This window comes from Rhincodon typus, chromosome 12, assembly GCF_021869965.1.
Source record: "Rhincodon typus isolate 14 chromosome 12, sRhiTyp1.1, whole genome shotgun sequence".
In the NCBI taxonomy this organism is placed as follows: domain Eukaryota; kingdom Metazoa; phylum Chordata; class Chondrichthyes; order Orectolobiformes; family Rhincodontidae; genus Rhincodon; species Rhincodon typus.
The window spans coordinates 29,831,010-29,857,980 of record NC_063343.1 but is presented as its reverse complement, the minus strand read 5'-3'; the positions used below and the strand labels follow the sequence as shown (position 1 = coordinate 29,857,980).

Genomic DNA, 26,971 nt, shown 5'->3' with positions numbered 1-26,971 from the left:
TGGAGCTGGGTGTGAATTTGCGGCATGACGTACAGGCAATTAAGTGGTGACAGCGTACAGAACGAGGGGATCTTCCCTATCCCGGTTACTCAGGGATCAGCGTGGGGCAATGTCACACCTGCGGCAAATCGGAGCTGCAATAGGGACTCTGGCTGCAATCTTGGGCAGCATTGTGTTCATCTCGTGGAAGTATTTCAACGGCAGCAGGCGACACTCTGAGGAAGAGTACAGTTTTATTCAAGAGGTAAAAGGCAGAGAACTGGTAGAGTGGGTGTACTTAGCCTGTGCGTAAGGAGGAAACAGGAACTGCCAGCTGTCGATATCAAATCCTCTTAAGATTATGTGATTTGTAGCGTATGTTTTTTTGCAAAAAATTAGGACGTTAAACGTTTGCAGCAAAGAGTAACTCGAGGCGGATGTTATTCATTTAAGGAGATGGTTAAACAATTGAACAGAAAGATGCTTTTGGAATGCCCTATTAAAGAGGTAGGACAGGCATTGTTTACTGAACAACGTTCTCAGCCACTTCTCCAATAGCATTAGCAGGCTCAAACAGAAAGTGATCTAAAGATTGTCATGCTCTGATCTAGTGAAGAATGAAGAATGAAGAATGAAGAACCCTTTTGGAAGTGTAGGTTACGTAAATAATGGTGTTTTGGCTTACCGATATTCAGAGTAAAATTGTTTTGCTGATTTTGAATTTTTTTAAGTCATGTGAGGCGGCGCTGTGGCTAAGGAGTTAGTACTGCTGCCTCCCAGCACCAGGGACCCGGGTTCGATCCTACCCTCGGGTGATTGTGTGGAGTTTGCGCATTCTCCCTGTGTCTGCGTGGGTTTCCTCCGGGTGCTCTGTTTTCTTCCCACAGTCCAGAGATGGGTAGGTTAGCTGGATTGGCCATGATAAATTGCCCATAGTGTCCAGGGGTGTGCAGGCTAGGTGGGTTAGCCATGGAAAATGCAGGGTTATAGGATAGAGGGGTAGGTCTGGGTGGGATGCTGTCCGGAGGGTCGGTGTGGATTCGATGGGCCGAAGGACCTGTTTCCATACTGTATGCATTCTACGAAAGTTACAACAGGTTAAGAATAATGATGAAACAGTGTTTGCAAATTGCATCAATGAGCCGAAATTTGGCGGGTGAAGTTTACGTTATCCATTTTGGTTGGAGGAGTAGAACGGCAACTTGTTGTATAAACGTAGAGAAATTTAAGAGTGCTTCAGTACCAACGAATCTGGGTGTGCTCTTGCATGAGTTGCAGAAAACAAGTATACAGGTAACGTGGGTAATAAGCAAGGCAATGGAATTTTCAGACTTTTTGTTTAATGGAATAAGGTATAAAAGTAGGGTTTGTTGCTGCAACTGTACAAGGTATTAGTCAGACTGCACTTGGAGTATAGTGTACAATTTTGGTCCCTTCCTTGAGGAGGGATGTAGTTGTATTGTTGACAGTTCAGCGGAGGGTCACTAGTTTGATTCCAAGGTGAGGGATTTGTCTTGTGAAGACAGAATGAGCAGTTTAGGCCTCTACTCTCTGGAGTTTGGAAGAATGAGGGGGAATGTAATAGAAGTAGATAAGATGCTAAAAGGGGTTGCTAAAGTTGACACCAAGTATGTTTTCTCATGGGCAATCTAGAACAAGAGATCATAAATTTAGGATAAGGAATAGCAGATTTAAAACAGAACTAAGGAGAAATTACTCCTCACAAAGGATTGTGAATCTGTGGAATTCAGTAGCCCAGAGTGTGATGGATGCTGGCACATTGAATAGTTTTAAGGAGGAGAAAGAGACTTTTTTTTTTACTAATGGGTTCAAAGATTATGAGAGCAGACAGGAAAGTGGAGTTCACGGTGAGACGAGATGAGCCATAGTCGTATTGAATGGTGGAGCAGGCTTGAGGGGCTGAATTACCTACTCCTGCTCCTAGCTCTTGTGTGTTTGTTCTTATGTTTTAGTGTTTGACGACTGCAGGCTTCATTCAGTTTAGCTGGTTATACATGTTAATAGTTTTTATTATTTATTTAAATATATGTTAATTCCTGAATTAATATTTAACATCTTCATGTGGTATTTTGTCTACAGTGGATCATGAAAGTATTAAAGTTAAATTATGAAATTAGTCAATGATCATTCTGTCTAGTGTATTTATTTTGTCTTGAAAAGAAACAATGGTCTGATAACACAAGTGCAGTGGATTGCTGTTGTAGAATAGGGAAGTTATTCCAATCTATAGTTAGGTGATTGGGCACTTGGAGATAATCAACCTGATTAGAGAAAGCTAATATAGGTTCGTGAAAGGGTCTGTTGTAACTGATTCCATTTTTGTTTTGAAGAAATAATTGAAGTAGCAGATGCAGAATTTTAGTGATATAGTTAAAATAGTCTTCTGGAAGACTTTTAGGAGAATTGTCTGTCAGGCTAGTCAAGTAACAGCCTGATCTGGTCATACAGATCATATTTTATAGTCAATGACCCATACTACTTCACTACGATTCCTGGGTATATCCTGATCCACTATCCATTTAGACCCACTAAAGATAGTGGCAACACAGTGGTATAAAATCAGGAGAAAGTTTCTTTGGGAATCCTCAACAATGTCCCTTGAACCCATGAAGTCTCATGGCATCGAGTTAAACACAGGCAAGGAACCTCCCAAATATCAATGACTGCCCTCCCTCAACTGATGAATCAATGTGCCTCCCATGCTGAACATCACTTGGAAGAAACAATGAGGTAGCAAGAGCACAGGATATAATCTGGGTGGTGGAAATCAAGATCCACCAGCAAAAGTGCCCTGATAGTGTTACAACTAACTGATCAGACTGAGTCCCAAACAATATATCTGCCAGACTGAGCCTGTACTAAAAGGTGAGAGACCCAATTAGAGGTAAAACCTACTTGACCTAGACCTTATCAGACTAGCTATTGCAAGTGTCTTTGACCCAAAATATTGAGCAACCACCCCCAAAGTCCCTGCTATGGGCCATCAATGACAACAAAATTAATTTCAACCACAATCTGTAACCTCACAGTTTGGCAAATCCCTCATTGTATCATTACTATCAAATGAGGGATCAACTGTAGTTCAACGAAGAGCATACCAGAAGCAACTCCAGACAATTTCAAAATAAAATATCAACCTGTGAAGCTAAAACACAGAACAAGGCCTTTGAACAGCAAAAATAACACTTTGAACTGAGTGATCCTGCAATCAGTGGATCAAAGAAAAGGTCTGCAGTTGTCCTGCAAACTCTAGTGAATGGTGGTGGACAATTAAACAACTATTTGTAGAGGAAGACATGTTACAAATATCGTCATCTTTAACGAGTGAGCACAGAAAGTCTGTGGAAACAAGAATACTAATGCTCATTCAGCCATCTTCAACTGGAAGTGTGTAATGCATCTTGGGCTTCTCCAGAGATTCTTGGCATCACAGTTGCCAGTTTTTAACCAATTCATTTCCTGTCACGTTATTATATCAAGGAAAGACTGCAGGTACTGGTACAGAATAGGATATGGGCCATGAAAACATTCAGGTGGTGATACTAAAGCTCCAGAACTTGCTAAAACCATGACCAAACTAATTCAGTACAACTATCACATGGTTATTTACGTAACAATGTGGAAAATTAAAGTAGGACAAATCTAAATCAGCCTTTTAAGTCTATTTATTAAGTCATAGAATCATAGAACCCAAAGTGTGGAAACAGGCCATTTGGCCCAACAAGTTCACACTAACCCTCTGAGGAGCATGCCACCTAGACTCATCCCCCTAAACCTGCTTTTCCCATGGCTAATGCACCTAACCTACACATCTCTGAACTATGGGTAATTTAGCATAGCCAATCCACCTATCTTGCACATCTTTGGACAGTGGGAGGAAACTGGAGTTACCCACCAAAACACAAGCAGACACGGGGAGAACGTGCAAACTCCACGCAGACTGAAGGCCAGTATCAAACCCTGGCCCTTGGCGTTGTGAGGCAGCAGTGCTAACCACTGAGCCACCGTGCTGCCCCTATTAGTCTATTTTCAAATCTCAGCAAAGAAATGGAAGGTGTCCTACAAAGCTTGCTTAGCAATAACCTGTTCATCGATGCCCAGTTTGAGTTCTGCCAGGGCCTTCAATTCCAAACCTTATTGCACTCTTGATGCTAACGTGGACAAAGCAGCTGAATTGCAAATTTCAGGTGCGAGTGAATACTCTTGAGATAGCATTTAACCAAGTGTAGCATCAAGGAGACTGAGTAAAATTGGAGTCAATGGATAATAATTAGAGAAAGAATTCCACTTGTTGGAATTCTGTCTACCACAAAGCAAGATGTTTGTTGTTGCTGGGGGCCAATTTACTCAACTAGTGGACATTACTACAGAACTTTCTTGGGGTAGTGTCCAAAGACCAGTTATCTTCTTCACTTATTGATGAACTTATGTTTATCAATAACATTTCCTTCTTCATAAGGTCATATGTAGGGATATTCACTGATAATTATGCAATGTTCATTGACTGGATACTTAATGGAGCAGCTATATAACCCCAGCCAGTTCTGATGTTGGGAATTCTATGAGTAACTCACCTGTTGACCGCTGTGTACAGTCACGCTCCTGACTTCTGCACAGAAGACTCCCCAGTTGTCTAGAACTCGAAGCTTAATGTCATCAGGGCAATAAGGACCATTTAATTGGGCACCCTATCCAGTACCTTGAACATCATTTCCTCACCACCCATGCACAGTTTCAAGATGTCCTGAAATAACTCACCAAAGCTCATTCAACAGCGCCTTCCAAACCTGTACAATCCAGAATGATAAGAGAAGTAGATGGATGGAAACACCATCATCCTTGCATTTCTTGCATTATAGCAGAATCTAACTCCTGGACATCCTTGCCTGGCAGCATTGTGATGAGCCTATATTAAATGCACTGCAGCAGCTCAAGAAGGTGGCTCACAAACACCTGCTCAAGGGCAATTGGATAAAGAAAGTAAATGGCTTTGTCATACATGATTCCCATACATACATGATTTGTATTTTTAAATATAAGATTCCACATCAGAGACAGGAGTGAACATTCAAGCTTGTAGAATGGAAATTATTGACTTGGCTTAGAGATTTTTTAAATGGTAAAAGACAGAGTAAGGTACTGGACATTAATTGGAAGAAGGTCATTAGTTAAAATCCATGAAGATCAGCATTGGGCCCTCACTTATTTACCACTATCTATTTATTAATGATTTTGTACAATAAATAACCATATGCTCAAGTCTGCCAAAAGCACAAAACCTGATAGGAAGGCAAGTAATGTAGTTGTGAACTATATTATTGCAGAGAGATATTGATAGATTAAGTGAGTAGAAAAACTGTTGCAGATTGGTTTCAACATTGTTAAATGAGGTCATTCTGCTTGGACCTTTTTAAGAAGATGAAACTAAATAATATTTAAATGTGAAAAGTTAAGGATATTGGATTTTGCAATCTAGGAATTCATGCACAAAGATCACAGATACGCACTAGCCAGGTACAGAAAATGCTCCTGACTGTTAGCCAGAATATAAATGAGTTTCTGCTCCAGCTTTAAAAGAGCCTGACTGAACTAATCTGGAGGATGATGTACACATCTGGGTATCACACATTTAGAAAGGATATTTTGGCCTTGAAATGATCTCCGTATTGATCCACGAGAATGATATCAGTACTTGGGATTGTATTATGAGGAGAAATTCTATAATCTATTCTTGTGTTCCCTAGAATATAGAAAGTTAAGGGGTGATTGAGTTTTCTTTTTTGGATTCTGAAAGCAATCAATGAGGTGATTAGAGAGAAATCCTTTTCTTATGGAGGGGAGTTTAGTGATGGCCTTGCATGCCTTGAGATCTCTGGATTCTATCTCCACCTATCCCCTTCCCTCCCTCCAGGTTTCTATTGAATTCAAATTCTACCATTTGCCATGGTGAGATTCGAACCCAGGCCCCCAGAACATTACCTGGGTCTCTGGATAAACAGTACAGTGAAAATACCACTAGGCCATCACCATCCCTGTAGTTAACACTAATTTTTCAGTCTTGCAATCACTGGTTACAGGCAACGGTTTATAACAAATGATAGGAGAAAATAGCTAGCTATCTTTTGAATTTTGGTTACATTGCTGCAGAAAGAGAATGAGAGATGTTTCTTTTTTTTTCCCCAATCTGGAGGCTATCTGTATTGTTCACACACGTGTCTAGCTGCCCAGTAGCAAATCTGAAAGTTGTTGCCATGCTGCTAATACAGTCATTGAAGTCTACAGCACAGAAAAAGGCCCTTCAGCCCGTGGAGCCTGTGCCAGTCAAAAACAATCACCTAACAATACTAATCCCATTTTCCAGCATTTGGCCCATAGCCTTGTATGACTTGACATCTCTGGACTCCATTTCCATCTATCTGCTCACTTCCCCCCGCCCCAAACAGCCTCTCAACCTTGACTTTAGCATAAATACCACTATCAGCTGCTATCAGTTCTGATGGAGAATCACCAGACTTGCATCGATAACTCTACTTTCTCCCCTAATGCTGCCAGACCTGCTGTGTTTCACCAGCATTTTCTGTTTTTGTTTCGAATTGGAATCAAAAATTGGCAGGAAAATTGGGGTTGGCGAGCTTGATTTGCATTGATTGATTGGAGAAGTTGTGACTGACCTTTATCGTGTAGAGAAGGTTGTAAGAAGATTTTAGAAGTATTCAAAGTCATAAGGTGATCTGGACAAAGAAAAAAATTGTTCCCAGTAGTGGAAGGATCAAGAAACAGACAGCACAGATTTAAGGTAATTGACAAAAGAAGCAACGATGACATGAAAAAAAATGCTGCGTTGTTTATAATGTGGAATGCACTGCCAGGGTGTTGTGGATGCAGATTCAATCAAGGCACTAAAGTGCATTGGTTTGTCACATGAAAAGAGAGAATGTACAGGACTATGAGGCATGGCATGGGAATGGTACTCAATGAATTGCTCCCTCATCAGGGCAACAGTGATCTGATCAGCCAAATGATTTCCTTTTGTGCTGTTCCCATTTACAATTCTATGGTTTAATTATTTTATCTGTGCTTAATCTGTTTACTCTTTAATGTGCAATGCTTTAGGAGGAAAGGCAGTATAATCAAAGCCTGTGCTGCTTCAGATAACAAAAGACACAAAAATGAAACAGGTGCTTTTGGCAGAATTTAAGTTCATAATATGAATGACAATCATTCTGAATATAGAGAGTTAGTAGTTGAAGAGAGTACTTGAGAAGAGCCTGACAACTAACACAAAAATGTTTACAAAAATTAGGGATACAAATATGAAAATGTTAATTAAAGTAGTATAACAGATCAAATGGGGATCCACATGGAGACTCGTAATATGACTGAGGTGTTAAATGTGTTTTTTTTGCATCTGTCTTTCCCAATGAAGAAGGTGCTGACAAATTCATGGTGAAAGGAGAGAGAACTGTGATACTGGACGGGCTAAAAATTAAAAAGAAGAATGAGAAAGTCTGAATAAAAACCAAAAGAACTGCAGATGCTGTAAATCAGGAACAAAAACCAAGTTGCTGGAAAAGCTCAGCAGGTCTTGCAGTATCTGTGAAGGAAAGAACAGAGTTAACGAGTCGGGTCTGGTGACCCGAGAAAGGGTCACCGGACCCAAAACGTTAACTCTGTTTTCTCCTTCACAGATGCTGCCAGACCTGCTGCGCTTTTCCAGCAACTTTGTTCTTGTGTATGACAAAGTCTGGTTGTACTTACAAGTTGATAAATCATTGGGACTGGACGGGATGCTCTGGAGGAAACTGACAGGAATGAAGGAGGAAATTGTGGAGATACTTGCCATAATTTTCCAATCCCACTTTGTGGGAGGTTACTAGAGAATTAACAGTTACAAATATTCCACTTTTGTTCAAAAAAGGGTGTAAGCATAAGCCCAGCAACTACAAGCTGGACAGTTTAACCTCAGCTTTGGGTAAGTTTTTAGAAATAATAATCTGGGATAGCTATGGTTTTACTTTAGACAGCCTATATGAATTAAGGCAAACCAGCACAAGTTTGTTAAGGACAATTTTCCACCTCGTAGGACACTGGTGTGCAACATGGTGATCAACTCTGCATTGAGGGCAAATTGTGTTTAACAAACATGATTGAGTTTTTGAGGTAATGAGATTTGCAAGGGTAATTAGGTTTCTATGTTGTATATAGTCTTCAAGCCAAGGGGAAAAAGGGACAATGGCAGCAATTATATGAATTTGGCTGACTGTCAGGAAACAAGAGAGCAGAGAATGATTGTTTCTTGGACCAGAGGAAAGTACATATTGGGGTCCTGTACACCATTTATTTTCTTAATCTCAGTCAGTTACCTATACTTGAGTGCAAAGGGCACAATTGCAGAATTTGCAGATGAAACAAAACTTGGAAGTGTTGTGAACGGTGTGGAGGATAGTGACAAACTTCAAGTGGACGTAGACTGGTCGAATGGGTGGACGTGTAGCAGTTGAAATTTAATGCAGAGAAGTGTAAAATAGCACGTTTTGGTAAGAAGAATGGGTTGAGACAATATACAGAAAACAGTCAAATTTGAAAGGGGCTTCAGGAATAGAGAGATTTTGAGATACGTACACACATCGTTGTAGGGGACAGGGCAGATTGATAAACTGATTAAAAAGTCATGGGACGCTTTCATAAATAGAGGCATAGAGTACAAAAGTAAGGAGAAAAGAGAAGCTTAGGAGGGGATTTGATTGAGCATTATTCTATGTGATGAAAAATGAGATAAAGAAGAATTGTTCCTGGCAGGAAGATCAGGAACCAAATGACATTAATATTAAGATGATTGGTTCTTCTGTCAATGAATACATGAGAGAGAAAAATGTCTCCACAGCACACAGATTCTGGAATGCACTGTCTTGGAGAGTGGTGGAGGCAGGTTTAATCATGACTTTCAAAACAGAACTAGATTAGGAGCCAAATGGAAGAGATTGGAGGTGGGTCTAGCTGAATTGCTCTTGCAGAGAGCTGGAACAGACACGATGGGCTGATTCTATAAGTCAAAAAAAAACAGGGATTGGATCAGGGAAAATCTCAGTGACCTAGTTCAGCATGAAGGAACACAGTTTTGCATTGAACCACCAGAGCAGTTTTTAGAGCTCAAACTCAGTCAGTTGTCTTTCTTTGTTGTAAATATTCATGTCTATGCTTAACTCCACAGCTTCCAGCATATTATCTTGCTTTCAGGAAAATTTTATTTCAGTTGCAATTTGACTTCCTTTCTCACATTTTTCTTTGTTTTGCTTAACTACAGGTGGATAATATCCTTTGCAATAAATTGATGATAGAGAAGCTGAGGAGAAAAGTTGAAAGTCTATGACCCATCATCTATCTAGTTATATTTTTAAACAGATTAATTTTCTTTTCATACTCTGCTACATAAACTCGCTTTCTATTTAAAAGTTATTTAAATACCATAATGTCATTATAGCACAGAAGGAGGCCATTTTATCCATTAAGGCCCTGATGGTTCTCTCTAGAATGATTCACTTAGTCCCATTCCCCTCCTCCATCCCTCAAGCCCTGTAAGTTTATTTCTTTCAAATTTCTGTTTGAAATCATTTATCTTCCCCACTTCCACGAGCCCCATAGATCGTGATTTCCAGGTCATTACCATTTAGTTCTTACAAGTATTCTGTACATCCTTCTGTATCTCTTACCCAAAAAGTCAAATCTCTGTCACATAACACTTGTACAATCAGCTAAGAGAAACACATTTTTGTTTAGTCTGTATTACTTAAATCTGTCATAATCTTATTTATCTGTATTGGAGCTACTCTCAATCTTCATCACTCAAGCAGAACAACCCCAGCTTCTCTAACTTAGCCTTTACAGCTCAATTCCCTCATCCTTGGAACCATTCTGGCAAGTGTCCTCTATACCACCTCGTTTTCTTTCATTTAATTTAAATTTATTGATTCTCATACACTTTGGTCTGTTTTCTTTATTGCTTTCCTTTTATAAATGGCAGGGGGAGGGGTAAGGCATGGATTAGAACAGTATTAATATAACTTGAAAAGTGAGAGAATAGCAAACAGTGACATTAGGTTTTTTTCCTCCCTACTGTTCATCAGGATAGACCTGCAGCACAAATCCCATGCAATGTTTGACTTAATCAGTTTAAATGTGGCTGAACAGAGACTTTTGTACAAATCTCTAAATTGTTGGATACAAAATAATCCATAACATTTCACAGCATCAAATACTAATTACCTCTAAGGGAATGGAAAGTTAAGTCATGGTGGCTGAAAGTGGGGTAATTTAAAGCATTTCACATCAGGTATATTAAGGTTTGCGATTCAAAGGTATATTGATGATGGAAGAACCAATTTCTGGAAGCATCATTTTTCAGCTGAGCTTTGTCTCCTAGTTACCCAGCTAGTTTTTATGTATGATATCTTGTCGTTTAATTGATTTGCTTTTATTTGATTGCATGGTTTGCTTTTATTTTTCAAACAGAGCCAGCCTAGAGAAAAGCAGATTCTGGTTCTTGGTTTAGACGGTGCTGGGAAATCTAGCATTCTCAACTGTTTGGCCGCTCACACAGTGAAGCATAGTACATCACCTACTCAAGGCTTTAATGCTGTCTGCATTCACACAGAAGACTGTAAATTGGACTTCCTTGAAAGTGAGTATAATGTTTTTCATTCAGCATTGTGACAGGATACAAAGTCTAGAAGAAATTTATTTTTTAAATAGTTTTTCTTGGGACATGTTTCTTTGTCCAAGCGTTTGTTCACCTGGCCTGATATCTTCTATATGACGTACTGTTTTACAATGTCATCTGCTGGAAAACTTATGGGATCAAAATAGATTGAGTTTTGACAAGGCTGCTATGTGAAATTGATAATAAGATGCAAGGTATAATTAAGAAGCCAATATGAAAATTTAAATCACATCATACAGAGAAGAGTAAGTAGAGACAAAATACTGGTGATTGGTGAAGCCAAAATGTGTTTTTACAAGCCTGAGGTTGTAGGAAGGTAAATAGTGTCCACTTTGTTTTTATGGTATATATTACATTAATTAATTTCAACATTGATGTTAAAGAGCAGGAAAAATTGATAAAATAGAAATTTTCAGTTTAAAAGGAACAGAAGAAGCAGTTAACCCCATCCACAGTGATATTCATAAATTAGAGTTAGCCAAATAAATTTTTGACAGACAGATTAGAGGCAAGAGGAAAGAAAGATTACTTTTCAGCTCTTGCCATAGGCCTAAGAATTTTGTGTAAGAATTTTGAGAGTTTGCCAAGATATTGGAACATAATTCAAGTCTTGAACAAAAGAAAGTACTAGGCACAAAGGAAAATAACCAGCTTCTTGTAGATTCCCGTAGTGGCTTTTTGAGGTCAGAACTGATAGGAAGGTTACCTGCTCCAGAGGTATGTAATAACACATCTGAACAGGCTGATTTAGGAAATATCTAAAAATACCACAAATGAAGAGGGAGCAGTGGAGCTTCAAAAGTACAGATGCTTGTAACACAAGTGAGAGAGGTAAGAAACTAAATTGCTGAAGGACAGTTTTCTTTCATAAATACATTAGGCAGAACAAGATTCAAAATATAGAGATTCAGGTAGCGAGGGAGAATTGGATATTTTACATACACTGAAGGTATGGCCAATGAAGGGAGCTGCTGAATACAATATTGAATCCTTAGAAAAAAGTGTTGACGGAGTTAGATTATGAATTTGGGAAGTTGTTAATAATGAAAATGGAAAGATTCATTGAGATCCACTGAGTTAATGAACGAAAAAGATGAAGGAATACTACAGTGCATTTAGTGTCAAGTAGAATTTTGTTTCAGATCTCTAGCATCCACAGTGCCGTTTTTTAAAATTTAGAATATTATTAGAGACCTACATGATGGTAAATTATTTTGAGGTGCACAATGTCAAGCGTTGTCAGAGGCTTTGGAGATGTCTAAAACAGTAAAGACTTATTCACTAGAATATTTATGAGGCGTCTAACATCGGTAATAAGATCGTCTGAAATTAAGCAAGCTAAAGATCATTGGCATAGAACTTTTAACTTGATTGGGAATTTAGTTGCTCTTTATAAGCTGTGTCTGTGGCCAGTGCCACCATCAGGTGAAATCAACCTTACATCAGTTGAAAAAGCTACTACTTTGGCTCAACCCTCGTTTGTTTCTAATTATATTTCTGCAAAGTTTCTTGGGATGTTTTCAACAGTAAAGATGGTATCAAAGCTTTTGCTGTGTGTTGCAGGGCATTGCTGAGATTCCTAATCTCTGTTGTAAAGCTGAAAAGAAATAACAGGGCAATGAAAAGCAGGGGATTATGCTCATGTCAGTAATTCTTTGTGAATGAAGTTTTTTGCTGTTTGTGCAAGGCAGTTTTCTGATTTCTTATTATTTAAAGCACCTTTTTTGCTTTGAACAGATAATCTGTAGCTGGTCACATTGTCTTTCTTTCACTCTGATATTAAATGATTTAATTGAATCTTCTGAATTAAAAAAACTTACATAGGCAGATAATAGGAGCTTTGTCTTGTAGAAAATAGAACATCACAATTACAGCTGCACATATACAGATGAATCATGATACCATATTTGGAATATGTCGTGTAATGAAAGGCAGGACTCCTACTGATGTTTGGGGATCCCGCAGATCTAGAAGAAATAAATATTTAGGTAAATACTGAAGAGACATTGGAGAAATATCCTTTATAATTATGGAGATAGTACCACAAGTTTAAAGACTTTACCCTTCTTTTAATAAATGCAGGTATTTTACTTGTATAACATATAGCCACGCAATTATATATTTTGCCAAAATATACAAACGACAGTGTATGGAACCAATCAATAAAGATTTGCACGTTATACAGAGTTTGTTATTGTGTTGGTCTTTCTGATGGCATAATTGTTAATTGACGTTGTTAATAAAGAAATGTGGTCGATGGAGCATATTTGTGGACACAAGGATGGTTTGAAATGTGTATACTTCGATGCTAGAAGTATCAGAAATAAGGCAGATGAACTTAGAACATGGGTCAGTACTTGGAACTACGAGGTTGTGGCCATTACAGAAACTTGGGTAACTCAGGGACAGGAATGGTTGTTGGAAGTTCCAGGATTTAGATGCTTTAACAGAAATAGGGAGGGTGGTAAAAGAGGTGGCAGAGTGGCATTGCTAGTCAGGGCTAGTATAGCAGCTACTGAAAGGCAGTTCGAGAATGATATGTCTATAGAGTCAGTTTGGGTTGAGGTCAGAAACAAGAAAGGACCAGTCACTTTGTTGGGGTTTTTTTACAGACCCTCTAATAGTTGCAGAGAAGTGGAGGAGCAGATTGGGAGGCAGATGTGTGAAACAGGATGGTAGACTAGAGGAGGTAGATGTTAGTAAAGAAGATGTACTGGGAATTTTGAGGAACTTGAAAATAGATAAGTTCCCCTGGGCCTGATGGGATTTATTCGAGGATTCTATGGGAAGCGAGGGAAGAGATCGCAGGGCCTTTGGCGATGATCTTTTCGTCCTCACTGTCCATGGGTATAGTGCCGGAAGATTGGAGAGTGGCAAACATCATTCCCTTGTTCAAAAAAGGGAATAGGGATAACCCCAGAAATTAAAGGCCAGTTAGTCTTACTTCAGTGGTGGGCAAATTATTGGAAAGGGCTCTGAGAGGTAGGATTTATGATCACTTGAATAGGCACAGTTTTGATAGTCAGCATGGATTTGTGAGGAGTAGATCATGCCTCACAAACCTTATTGAATTCTTTGAAGAGGTGCCCAAACACGTGGATGAAGGTAGAGCAGTGGATGTGATATACATGGATTTAAGTAAGGCGTTTGATAAGGTTCCCCATGGTAGGCTCATGCAGAAGGTAAGGAGGCATGGGATAGGGGGAAATGTGGCAGATTGGATTCAGAATTGGCTGACCCTTAGAAGACAAAGGGTAATAGTGGAAGGAAAATATTCAACATGGTGCTAAGTTTCGAGTGGTGTACCACAAGGATCTGTTCTGGGTCCTCGTCTATTTGTGATTTTTTTGTAAATGATTTGGATGAAGGAGTGGAAGGGTGGATTAGTAAGTTCACGGACGATACGAAGATGGGTCGAGTTGTGGATAGTGCGGAGGGCTGTTCTAGGTTACAAAGGGACATTAATAGGATGCAGAGCTGGGCTGAAAAGTGACAGATGGAGCTTAACCCTGAAAAGTGAGAGGTGATTCATTTTGGAAGGACAAACTTGAAAGCAGAATACAGGGTTAATGGAAAGATTCTTGGCAGTGTGGAGGAGCAGAGGGATCCTGGGGTTCATGTCCACAGTTCCCTGAATGCTGCCACCAGGAGGATAGAGTTGTTAAGAATGCGTATGGTGTGTTAGCTTTCATTAATAGAGGGATTGAGTTCAAGAGCCATGAAGTTATGCTCCAGCTATACAAAACCCTGGTTTGGCCACATCCGGAGTATTGTGTCCAGTTCTGGTCACCTCATTACAGGAAAGATGTGGAAGTGTTGGAAAAGGTGCAGAAGAGAGTTACCAGCATGTTGCCTGCAATGGAGGGAAAGTCTTACGAGGAAACGTTGAGAGAGCTAGGGCTTTTCTCTTTAGAATGAAGAAGGATGAGAGGTGACTTGATAGAGGTGTACAAAATGATCAAAGGTATAGATAGAGTAGACAGCCAGAGACTTTTTCCTAGGGTGGAGGTAGCTATTATGAGGGGGCATAGTTTTAAAGTGAGTGGACGTAGATTATAGGGGAGATGTCAGATGTAGGCTCTTTACTCAGAGAGTGGTAGGGGCGTGGAATGCATTGCTGGAGAGGGTAGTGGAGTTGGCCTCCTTCGGGGAATTTAAGCAGCTATTAGATAGGCATATGGATGATAGTATAAGGTGGAGGTTAGATAGACCTTAGGTTTAGGGTAAAAGCTCGGTACAACATTGTGGGTTGAAGGGCCTGTACTGTGCTGTACTGTTCTATGTTCTATAATTATACCTATAAATTTCTTGAAGTTTTTTCATGCAACAGTTGAACTTTATGGATACTGTTTGTATGAAGTTTATCATTATTATTCAATCAAAAAGTGAGGGTCAGCTTGTCTGATAGTACAAGTCCACGTTGTAAGAGGGATGTGACAACACTGGAGAGTGTGCATAGGAGATATACCAGGATGTTGCTGGGCTGGAGCATTTCAGTTACGAAGAGAGATTGGAGAGACTGAGGTTGTTTCCCTTGGAGCAGAGGGAAATTGAGAAGTATAAAATTATGAGGCGCATAGATAGGGTATACAGGAAGAAAACTTTTTCCGTTGATGGAAGGATCAATTTGACATAGGGGCAGAAGTTTTAGAGGAAATGTGAGGAAAAGCTTTTTCATCCAGAGAGTGGTGGCAGTCTGGAACCCACTGCTTGTAAGAATGGTAGAGGCAGAAACCCTTTTAACACGTAAGAACTATTTAGATGTGCACTAGTGTTGCCAAGGCATACAAGGCTACAGGCCAAGTGTTAGAAAATGGGATTAGCGTGGAAGCAATGGGCCAAATACTTTTTTTCTCTGCTGTAGATCTCTACAACTCTAAGTTGTGTTATCAGCATTGAATGAGGATAGAGAAGTAGTTAGAGGGCAGCTTGGACTTGAATAAAAGAAGTAGGTCTGTTTGAGGAGTGAAAAAAATGGCTGATCTCCTTCAAGTAAATTGTAGTTAGCTTTGTGTCAAAATAAGAATCTCTGATTAATAATTTCAATTAATCTACACAAACAGAATAAGCTTTATTTAAAAATCAGTTTCAGCCTATACCTTTTAGGCAAACAACAATCATCTCTTTGGCAGTTATTGTCATTGCAAATAACTGAGCCATCCTGTCAATTCGAAGATTTTTTTTTCAAAATTGATGCTATTAATGCCTTTGCTTGCGTTCAGAAGTGAACTAAGTTAAAGTTGACTAGAGTGATCCATTTGAAATATTCATGTATGCCAGTCAACAGACCTAGGAAATATCCAACTTTGATTCCTTGGATCATTTAAACCATTATGGGAAGCATTTGAAAGGAAGATGGTTAACATCTGGCAGTAAGGAGTGTGAGTCCTGTTGAATTCTTAAGATTTTGTTCTTCAAAAGACAGCTGCGACATAAAACATTTCTAATGCAGTAAATCAAAACCTGGGTTATTCCTATGTATTTATCTACATTGAAATGAACTTTATAATATGGTCATTCTCATCAATTACATTGTAGGTTTATGAAAAATTGCTGTGTACAAGAGTTCTGTTGCATTTGAAGGTTTACATTGCAATATATTGACAAACAGCTAGCTTAGCCAGATTTGTCTTTGTCATATTAAACTGTCTAGCTTGAGTCCTCAGTATCTTCTCTCAAAATTGGCCATGACTGGAGGATCACCCTGAGTGACAAATCTAGGCTCCATTATTCTATCGTTCTCTTATTATCTAAAAGTGTGTTAACCTCTGTCTCCAATGAGTACTAGGAGATCATGGATTTCTTTGCAACAAAAACTGGGATGACCTGTTCAGCTGTGTCTTTAGGAGAAAGTTCTCCAGTAAATATTGGGAAGATTTAGGAGTCACAGTGCTTTTATCCTCAGCAACAATTCCATTCTCGTACCTGGTCAATGTATCAAGTTGAACGGAGCCCTTCATACTTTTTGATCCTGAGTTTCAAATTCGTGCTTTACTCAGGCTCAGTTATTCCATTGCTGTCCTGGTCAGCCTCCTATCTTGTAGTCCCCAAAAATTTCAGTTAATCCAAAATTCAACTGGCTGTATCTCGGCTCAAACTGATATACCTTGACTTGTAATGCCCCGACATCCCTGAATGCAATGTGATGTAAACTGTGTGATTTATCTATATTTTAATATTATTTATTCAGCGTTTGGATTTGAACTAGTGGATTTTCTGTGTCTGTGGGGGTTTAATGGTTAATTTAAGTATTTCTGTAGCCAATTGTGATTTATGTTAAAACAGTATGAAAGAGAGAAACTTCCTGGAGAGTAATGGGGTTTTGTTTACATTGGGAGAGTTTAAAGAGTTTTGAACAACAAACAAAGTGAACAGTTTTGCATTAGGAACAGAAACAGAAGTTGCTGGAAAAGCTCAGCAGGCTTGGCAGCATCTGTAAAGAAAAATCAGAGTTAACGTTTTGGGTCCAGTGACCCTTCCTCAGAACTTATGGTAGCTAGGAAAATGTTGGTTTATATACCGAAAATAGGGTGGGGGAGGGGCTAAGGAATAAATGATAGTTGGGGATAGAGCCCAAAGAGAGAGAAGAACAGTTGGACAGACAAAGGAGTTGATGACAATCTAGCTAGGAGGATGAATAGCTGTTAATCGAGACCATTAGTGGCTAATAATAGTTAGCATGTAATGGCAGGCTGTGAGATAAGCAAGGCCTGGTGTGCAGGTTAGGGGCCTAGGACATGAGAGAGCTCAGGCCATAAAATTATTGAACTGAATTTTGAGTCCAGAGGGCTGCAGGGTCTCTAAGTGGAAAATGAGGTGTTTGTTCTTCCAGCTTGCGCAGAGCTTCGCTGGAACACTGTGTCAAGCCAGAGATAGAGATGTTGGCGAGGGAACAGGGTGGTGTGTTAAAGTGGCAGGCAACTGGAAGCTCGGAGTCTTTTTTGCGAGCAAAATGAAAATGTTCTGCGAAGCAGTCACCAAGTCTAAGCTTCGTTTCCCCAGTGTAGAGGAGACTAGGTTGTGGGAAGTGCTAATTCACCTGGAAGGTATGTTTGGGCCCTTGGATGCTGGGGAAGGAGGAGGTAAATGGGCAGATGTTGCACCTTCGGTTACAGGGGAAGGTGCTGTGGGGATGGGGGGAGGGAGCTGTTGGGAGTGAAGGAAGAGTGGACCAGGGTGTTCAGGAGGGAATGGTCCCTGCTGAAAGCGGACAAAGGAGGGGAGGGGAATATGTGTCTGGTTGTGGCATCTCACTGGAGGTGGTGGAAATGGCAGCTAATAATCTTTTTCATGTGGATGCTGGTGGGATGGTAGGTAAGGACAAGGGGAACCCTATCACTGTTGCGAGAGGGAAGAGAAAGTGTAAGGGCGGAAGTGCGGGAGACAGGTCAGACTTGGTTGAGGGCCCTGTTGACAACGGTGCTGGGGAATCCTTGGTTGAGGAAGAAGGTGGACGTTTCGGAGGCTCCTTATCGAATTTGGCCTCATCTGAACATTTGAGACGGAGGAACTGAGAAAATGGAATGGAATCTTTACAGGAAGCAGGGTGCAAGGATGTATAGTCCAGGTAGCTGTGAGAGTCAGTGGGTTTATAGTGGATATTGGTGTCCAGTCCATCCTCGGAAATGGAAACAGAGATGTCAAGGAAGGGAAGGTAGGAGTTAGAGATAGACCAAGTGAGATGTGAGAGCAAGGTGGAAATTGGAAGGGAAATGGTAAACTTTCCCATTTCTAGACAAGAAAGGGAATCACCGATGATATCATTGATTATATTGGAGAAAGAGTTGTGGATGGGGGCCGGACTAGGACTGGAACAAGGTACGTATACCCCATGAAGTGACAGGCATAACTAGGGCCCATGCAGGTATCTATGGCCACCCCTCTGACATGAAGGAAATGAGAGGAGTTAAAAGAGAAGTTGTTGAGGGTGAGGATAAGCTCAGCCAAGTGGAGGAAGGTGGTGGTGAGTGGGGTCGGTTCATGCCTTTGCTCCAAGGAGAAGCGGAGAGCCCTGAGATCATTCTGGTGGGAGATGGACATGTAAAGGGATTGCATGTCCCTGGTAAAGAGGAGGAGGCTGGAACCTGCAGACTGGAAATTCTGCATCTGGTGTAAAGCGTCAGAGGAATCACGGATGTATGAGGTGGGGGATTGGACCAGGGGAGAAAAGACTGGTTCAAAGTAGGAAGAGATGTGTTCTGCGGGGAAGGAGCAAGCTGAAATAATGGGTCTGCCCAGGCAGTCCTGTTTGTGGATTTTTGGAAGGAGATAAAAGTGAACTGTGTGGGGGCTGGGGTATATCAGGTTGGAGGCAATTAGAGGGAGAACACCAGAGAAAATGAAGTCAGTTACCATTGTTGATACAATGGCCTGATGTGTCATGGTGGGGTCATGGTTCAGGGGAAGATAGGAGGAGGCACCTGAGAGCTGTCACTCAGCCTCTGCAACGTAGAAGTCAGTACGCCAGACTATAACAGCACCACCCTTATCGGCAGGCTTAATAACAAATTCAGGGTTAGATCTAAGCGCATGGAGTGCAGTCAGTTTGGAGGGAGAAAGGTTGGATTGGGTGAGGGGAGGCAGAGAAATAGAGGCGACCAATGTCATGTTGACAATTCTCAATGAACAGATCGAGTACAGGTAAAAGGCCAGAGGGAGGGATCCAGGTGGAGGGAGAGTGTTAGAACTGGGTGAAGGGGTCTGTGGGACCGGGAGAGGACTCTTGTCCAAAGGAATGGGCATGGAGGTGAAGATGGCAGAAGAAGAGTTCCATGTCATATCATGCCCAAAATTCCTTAAGGTGGGGTTGCAGATGGATAAAGCTGAGACCTTGGCCGAGTACAGAATGTTCAGCATTGGAGAGCAGAAGGTTAGGAGGGAGGTGGGGTTGGGAGAGAGGATGGAGTGAGAGGGGAGGAAGGTTCTAGAGGGCCATGGGTATCTCCGAGTTGTTGCTCCTTTGGGCCTTGATGCCTGAAAGGAAAAGAAAAAGTTTCTTGTTAGCCTGTCGAATGAGCCGGAGGTTGAAGTGGAACTGTGGAGTGGTGCAACCCTGAGCCAGCGTGATGCGATGATGTTGGAGAGAGAGGTCGAGAGTGTGCATGTGATGCCGCATGGCACTGAGTGTAGATCTCGGGATGCAGCAAGAGCAGCTGTCTGTGGAACATTGAACATCACAGAGAGATCTGTGATCTTGGGTGGATTCAAAGCACGAGGGGTGAAACTTCAGTTGGAATCTGTGTGGGGTGAGTCTGAGCCGGAGGCAGTCACTGAGGAATGTGATATGGCTGCGGAAACGAGTTTTAGCAAATACCTGGTCAAACACCAGGAGTGACAGTGAAATTAATGTCGGTGGACAAGAAGAAAGATTGGAATGGAAATCTTGTCAGAGGAGCAGAACTTCTTCAAGGTGTGCATGCCTAGAGGAGATGTGGTAGTGAGTTAAATAATAAATAAAAATCGAAAGAACTGCAGATGCTGTAAGTGTTACGTTAGGTTCGGTTTACAAGGTCAGTGATCTGTTTTTTTTTCATATTTAGGAGGGGAACAAAAAACTTATTCAGTTTCAGTTTGGGCAGTTTTCCAGGAGTCTTGGCTAAAGCTGGATTTAAAACATTTGCTTCTGAGAAAGGAAGATAGTTTACTAAAGAGGAAGAGGTTACGAGAGGTTATCTCCCTCTGAACTGACTGCACTCCTTGCGCTTAGATTCAACCCTAACTTTATCGGCAGGCTTAATAATAAGGGTGGTGCTGTTGCAGTGTGGCATACTGACCACTACACTGATGAGTTTGAGAAAGAGGTTACCTCATTATAAGGAGCTTAGTTTAAAGGTTTGGGACCAGAAGTATTTGGTTAAAACCTTGAAGGATTTATTTTGAAGTTGAGAAAGCCTCTTCCTGGAGTCTTTATACATTGAGTGTGGACTACCAGATTTTCAAGATGGGGCTTTGCAGGCAGAGTTAAATTAAGCACTATTGATGTGAAAAAAGAAGGGAATTCGCTCTGGTATGATTACTGTAAAGCCTGATTTTAGCAATTAATAGGCTTACATTTTACCATGTTTGAAAACCTTTAAATTTGAGTTACATATTTTGGTTTATCCTATTTTATCTTTATTTCCTTTGCCTAAAATCTTCTGTTTTTATTGTTCAACCGAAAACTGCAGCATTTATTTCTTGAAGATCCGTTTTTATTTTATAGTTGGTGGTAGCTGCAACTTGCGCTCGTACTGGAATCTATACCTGAACAAAGCACAAATGTTGATTTATGTGGTGGATTCTGCAGACCAGGAACGTTTGCCTCTTGCTAGGCAGGAGCTGCATCGGCTGCTCAAAGAAGATCCAATGCTGCCACTACTGCTATTAGCAAATAAACAGGTAATTTGTTTATTTGAGGTGTTCTGTGTGTGGGTGGAAGGTTAGGGGAAATTAGAATGGACCAATGAGCAGCACACTTCCTTGCCTCACACACTGAAAGTAATCAATCTTGAGGAACCATGACTTCTTCTCCCAGAAAACACGAAAATGTATGATACACAGTATATCAGCTGAGAATCTCTACAACTTTCCAAATTAATGGCTGGTACCTTCTGATGAGAGAGAGCCAGGAGAGTGACTGCCCTTTACATTGAAACAGTGTTTTGCCAAATGCATCATCAAGGAGCTTTGGTAAAACTGAAGCTGGTGAGAATCAGGAGAAATTTTGCATTGATTCAAACTATACTTGCCACAAAGGAAGATGATAGTAGTTATTGAAAACCAGTTCTCGTATGGAGTACAGTTACAAGAGTTCCTCAGGATGGTGCCCAAGGAACAAACCTCTTCAGTTGTTTCATCAGTGACATTTCCTTCATTAGACCTCATGATAGAGGGATAGAGTTGTACAGTTTGGAAATAGACCCTTCAGTCCAAATCATCCATGCCAACCAGATATCCTAAATTAATCTAGTGCTATTTGCCAGCATTTGGCCCAAATTCCTCTAACCCTTCCTATTCAGGTACCCATCCAGATGCCTTTTAAATGTTGTAAATTGTACCAGCCTCCACCACTTCTTCTGGAAGTTCATTCCATACACATACCACCCTGTGTGTGGAAAAAGTTGCGACTTAGGTCCCTTTTAGATCTTTCCCCTCTTACCTTAAACTATGTCCTCTAGTTTGGACTCCCCCATCCTGGGGGAAAAAGACCTTGGCTAATCACCCTATCCATGGCTGTCATGAATTCATAAACCTCTATAATGTCACCCCTCTGCCTCCACTCCAGGGGGAAAATAGTACCAGCCTATTCAGTCTCTCCCCGTAACTCAAACCCTTCAGTTCCAGCAACATCCTTGGAAATCTTTTCTGCACTCTCTTAAGCTGAACAACATCCTTCTTATAGAAGGGCAACCAGAATTGTATGCAGTATTCTAAAAGTGGCCTAACCAATGTCCTGGACAGCTGCAACATGACATACCAACTCCTATGCTCAATGCACTGACCAATTAAGGCAAGCATACCAAATCCCGCCTTCACTAACCTGTCTGCCTGTGACTCCATTTTCAAGGAGCTATGAACCTGTAACCCGAGGTCGCTTTGTTCAGCAATACTCCCCAGGACTTTACCATAAAGTGTATTAGTCTTGGCTTGATTTGCCTTCCCAAAATGCAACACATCACATTTATTTAAATTAAACTCTATCTGTTACTCTTCAGCCCATTGGCCCATCTGATCAAGGTCCCATTGTACTTTGAGATAACCTTCTTCATTGTCCACTACACCACTAATTTTGGTGTTATCTGCAAACCTACCACACCTCCTATATTCACATCAAAATCATTTATGTAAATGACAAAAGGAGTTGACCTAGTGCTGATCCTTGTGGCGCACCACTGGTCACAGGCTTCCAGTCTGAAAAGCAACCCACCACCATTTCCTTCTGTCTCATACTTGCAGACCAATTTTGTATCCGAATGGTTAGTTCTCCTCGTATTCCATGTGATCTAGCCATGCTAACCAATCTACCATATGGAACCTTGTCCAATGCCTTGCTAAAGTCCATGTAGACAAAGTCCACCGCTCTGCCTTCATCAAAGTTCTTTGTTGCTTCTTCAAAAAACTCAATCAAATTAGTGAGACATGACTTCCCATGCAGAAATCTATGTTGACTATCCCTAATCAGTCCTTGCATTTCCAAATGTATGTAAATCCTGTCCCTCAAAATCCCTCCACTGACCTCAAACTCACTGGTCTGTAGTTTCCTGGCTTTTCTTTATCACTTTTCTTAAATAATGGTACCATATTAGCCAACTCCCACTCTTCTGGCACCTCCACCGTGGCAATCGATGATACAGATATCTTGGCAAGAGGCCCAGCAATCTCTTCTCTTGCTTCCCACAGACTTCTGGGAATATACTTGATCAGGTCCTGGGGATTTATCCACTGCTATGTATTTTAAGACGTCCAGCATCTCCTCTGTAATATGGACACATTTCAAGATATCACTATTTATTTGTTAAATGTCAAATGATGAATACACCATGTGTAGCACTATTTACAGAACTGAAGCAGTCCATGTACAAATGCAGCAAGACATGGACAACATTTAGGTTTGGACTGATAATTGACATCACCACACACACCATGCAAATTCTAGGCAATAACGATCTCCAACAAGAGAAATTCTAACCATCACCTTTCGATACTAAGTAGTGTGCCATCGCTGATTCCCTAATGTCGACATCCTAGGCTTACCGTTGATCAGAAACTGAACTGGACTGGCCATGTAAATACTGTGGCTTTTGGAACAGGTTCAGAAGTTCTAAGGAAAGTAACTCTTCTCCTTGTTGCCAAGAGCCCATCCATCATATATGAGACACAAGTCAGGAGTATCATGGAATACTTTCCATCTGTCTGAATGAGTGCAGCTCCAAAAACATTCGAAGGTTCACAACATCCAGGGCAGAGCAGCCCGTTTGACCTGCACCCATCTACCAACTTAACACAGGAGCAGGAGTAGGCTACTCAATCTGTGGAGTGCCCTGCATTTCAATTAGATTATGGCTGAACATCTACCTCCATATCCCTTGATATCATTAGTCTCCAGAGATTTATCTACTTGTGTCTTCAACATACTCATTGAACTTCCACAGCCCTCTAGGGTAGAGGATTCTTAGAATTCACAACCCTCAGCAATAAAATTCCTCTTCATCTCAGTATTGTCTACCTCTTGTACTGAGATTAGTCTGAAATTCTGTCCCTTGTTTTAGACTCGGGTGGCGATACCACATCTGCACCCACTCCCTGTAGATATCGATTAAAATATTTCTAATCCTTCACCACTGATTCGGTGTGTAGAATGATGTGTGCTTTTTTAAAGTGTACTGCAGGATATCAAAGCTCCGTAAACAGCACCTTTCAAACCTGAGACCTCTACCAGGAAGAAGTACAGGTGCAGAAGAAACATGGAAACATCACTACCTGTTCCTTTCCAAGCTACGTATTATCCTAATTTGGAATTATATCACCATTCTTTCACTATCACTGATTAAAATTCTGGTATTCCCTTCCTAATGACTCTGTGAGTGTGCCTGCAGCAGGTCAAGAAGTTAGCTCACCATTACCTTCCAATCCTATTGGTGATAGCAATACTAGCCTTGTCAGTGATGCCCACATCCCATGAAAGAATAAAATAATCAGATTTACAGTCATCGTAAGTAAGAGGTTCCTTGTCCTGTTTTATTTATTTTGTTCAACTTTTAATTGAATTATCCATGTCATGTCTATAAATTGTATTTCGTTGGTGAAAATACTTTCACTATCGGATTTTGTGGAAAAATGGTGTAGTTTGTGTTCCAGTTTCTGGAAAGATTTTGCTTAACATTCCCTGTCCTTTAAAGCATTCCTTTTGTTTAATTTTGTTTTTACCTATCAATTCTATATTGAGCTTTCCTCCCTCATCCCTACAATATTTCCGAGACATGCCCTAAAATGTCATCCTTGGTCTTATCCTTTTCCTGATCTCTGTGTTGTCTTTTGTTCTATCATCCATAACACAAGGCTCAGCTTCCACTTCCTTACTGAGCATACCCAATTCCTCCATGTGATTTGACTGACTGCCAATTTTTGAAGAGCATTCATTTCCTCCATCTAAATATTAGGAAGACCTAAGCCATCTACTTCATCTTCTGGTTCAGGTTCCATACTGTCGTGACTGCTTTAAATCCCCAATCCAGTACAGAGCCGGACAGTTAACAAACTTGATGATCTATTCAACACTGAAGATAACTTTCCATCTCAAATCTTCTTCATTACAAAGACTACCTACTTCTATTTCTATGCCATTACTTAGGTTCTTCTGCCTTCCGTTGAAACCCTCACTTATAATTTTACTAATTCTAAACTCCGTTATTCCAATGCATCTTCAGTTAGCTCCCTTTCTTCTATAAACTACTATCACTCCGATATAGTTGCCTGTATTCTATTGTGCATCATCCCAAAATGGTATCTTTGGTAAATTTTAAAATTGTACATGTAAATTTTTGAACAAGTGGTCTCGGCACCAGTCCTTGTCGAGGATATGCAATGTAGTTACATGACGTGTGGAAAGAAACCCATCACGTGTCGATTGAAATAACTATATTTTCTCTCTTCTCACTTTTCTTAGCCAGCTCATTATTCACCTGACCACCCATTCTATCATCATAAGTCAGGCTGTTTGGAAATCCCAATCCATTACATCTATTTCATTATCATTATTTACGTTCTATTATCTGAGTTCAAGAAGGTTGATCCTGCATGACCTTTCCTTTTGAAATCTTGCTGACTATTGTATTATAACATAAATTTGTATTTTTTTCTTATTAGTGTTTATTACATATTTGACTTGTGATTCCACATTTCTTCCTATCACTGAAGACTTCCTGTATTCATCAACCACTTCAGTAAAAAGCTTTGAAATATTTCAGTCACTGTTCTAATGTTCTCCATAGGACCTTGATGGAGCTCTTACTATGTCTGATCTCCATAGAAAACTACTACTCCATGACAGGAATTATGAACAGAAGCTTTTCCTCATGGCAACTAATGTCACCGAGGATGGAACAGAGATCCCTGAAAGTATTCACAATGTTAAGGAGCTTATTATTCAATTGATTTCACAGAAAAGCTGAACAAACATCAATTAATGTTTCTAGAGGGTTGTTAGAAATCTACTTACTAGATAGCACCATAATACTTAACTATAATTCATCTGTATTTTCATAATTTATTAAGGTAGATTGCTAATAAGAAGAAAGTGATAGATTTACCTTTACAAGAAATGGTATACCAGTATGCATACCGAAATTTCTTCAGTCCTTGGGTACAACTACCTTCTGTGGCAACACTGAGTTTCAGCATTTTTGAGTGTAAAGTTACAGTTTTGGCAATCTTAATGTTAAAGACTTGTTTGGTGAAATTAATCTCACTTGTTTAACCTACATTCTTTGATATATTAGCTATATAGCAAATAGGGTGCTGTGCTTTCCTTTGAACTTCAAAAATAAAAATCAATGACAGTTGAAGTACTTTGTGACAATATTAAATTGTGAAAGCCACATCTTTCAAACGTAATGCAAATATTTTGGAAAATGCAAATCATTTGACAACTTTTGTTTATGTCAGCCTTCCTCCATGTCTTAACCCTCCCATTGTTTTCCAATTTGGGGTCAGAATTCATACTTATTTTCTCAGTGTTTGTTGTATTATTGAAGCTTCAGTCTTTTTACCAGGCTCTTACAATATGCATTGATATAAAATACTTTTATGTCTGATAATCAAATGTGTAGATAGTAGTAGATTTCCGTGGAACTGCCAGGTGACAGTAATTTAAATGAAAAACATGTTTTTATGAACTTGAACAAAATTTGTATTCATAATACAGAACATGGGGCTTACTATCATAAGTTGACAAGTTGCTTACTTTGATAGCAGAATAAAAATTTTCAATTATAAAAGTTCCACAAGTTCAAAAAAAAGTATTTGCTCATAAGAATACTTATTTGTAATTAATGACTTAGTAGGAATTGGATTTTCTGACATAACATTCCATTTCAATATATCATTACCTGTAATGTATCTGGATTCAAGTAACTACCTATTCTATTTAAATTAGATGACATTGACAATTTCAACAGGATGCTGGCCGACTGATTTTGTTACTGCTTATGATCAGTATTTTTGTATGTAAGACGTATCCTTGGAGTAAGTGTCCCAATTAAATTATTCAAACAGCAA

At 40.1% G+C, this 26,971-nt stretch overlaps 1 protein-coding gene across 3 annotated transcripts; it reads left to right on the top strand.

Annotated features, from left to right (window-relative positions):
- Nucleotides 1–26,971, top strand: LOC109917104 (ADP-ribosylation factor-like protein 9). 3 transcript variants are annotated; one of them, XM_020516887.2, is made up of 4 exons: nt 1–244; nt 10,510–10,678; nt 20,919–21,094; nt 25,687–26,971. In XM_020516887.2, exons 1-4 carry the CDS (start codon nt 110–112, stop codon nt 25,864–25,866), a joined length of 660 nt encoding a protein of 219 aa, XP_020372476.1. In that variant the 5' UTR covers nt 1–109; the 3' UTR covers nt 25,867–26,971. The 3 variants fall into 3 exon arrangements, with proteins under 3 accessions (XP_020372476.1, XP_048459530.1, XP_048459531.1); XM_048603573.1 differs by lacking the exon at nt 1–244 and adding an exon at nt 285–486; XM_048603574.1 differs by lacking the exon at nt 1–244 and adding an exon at nt 507–631.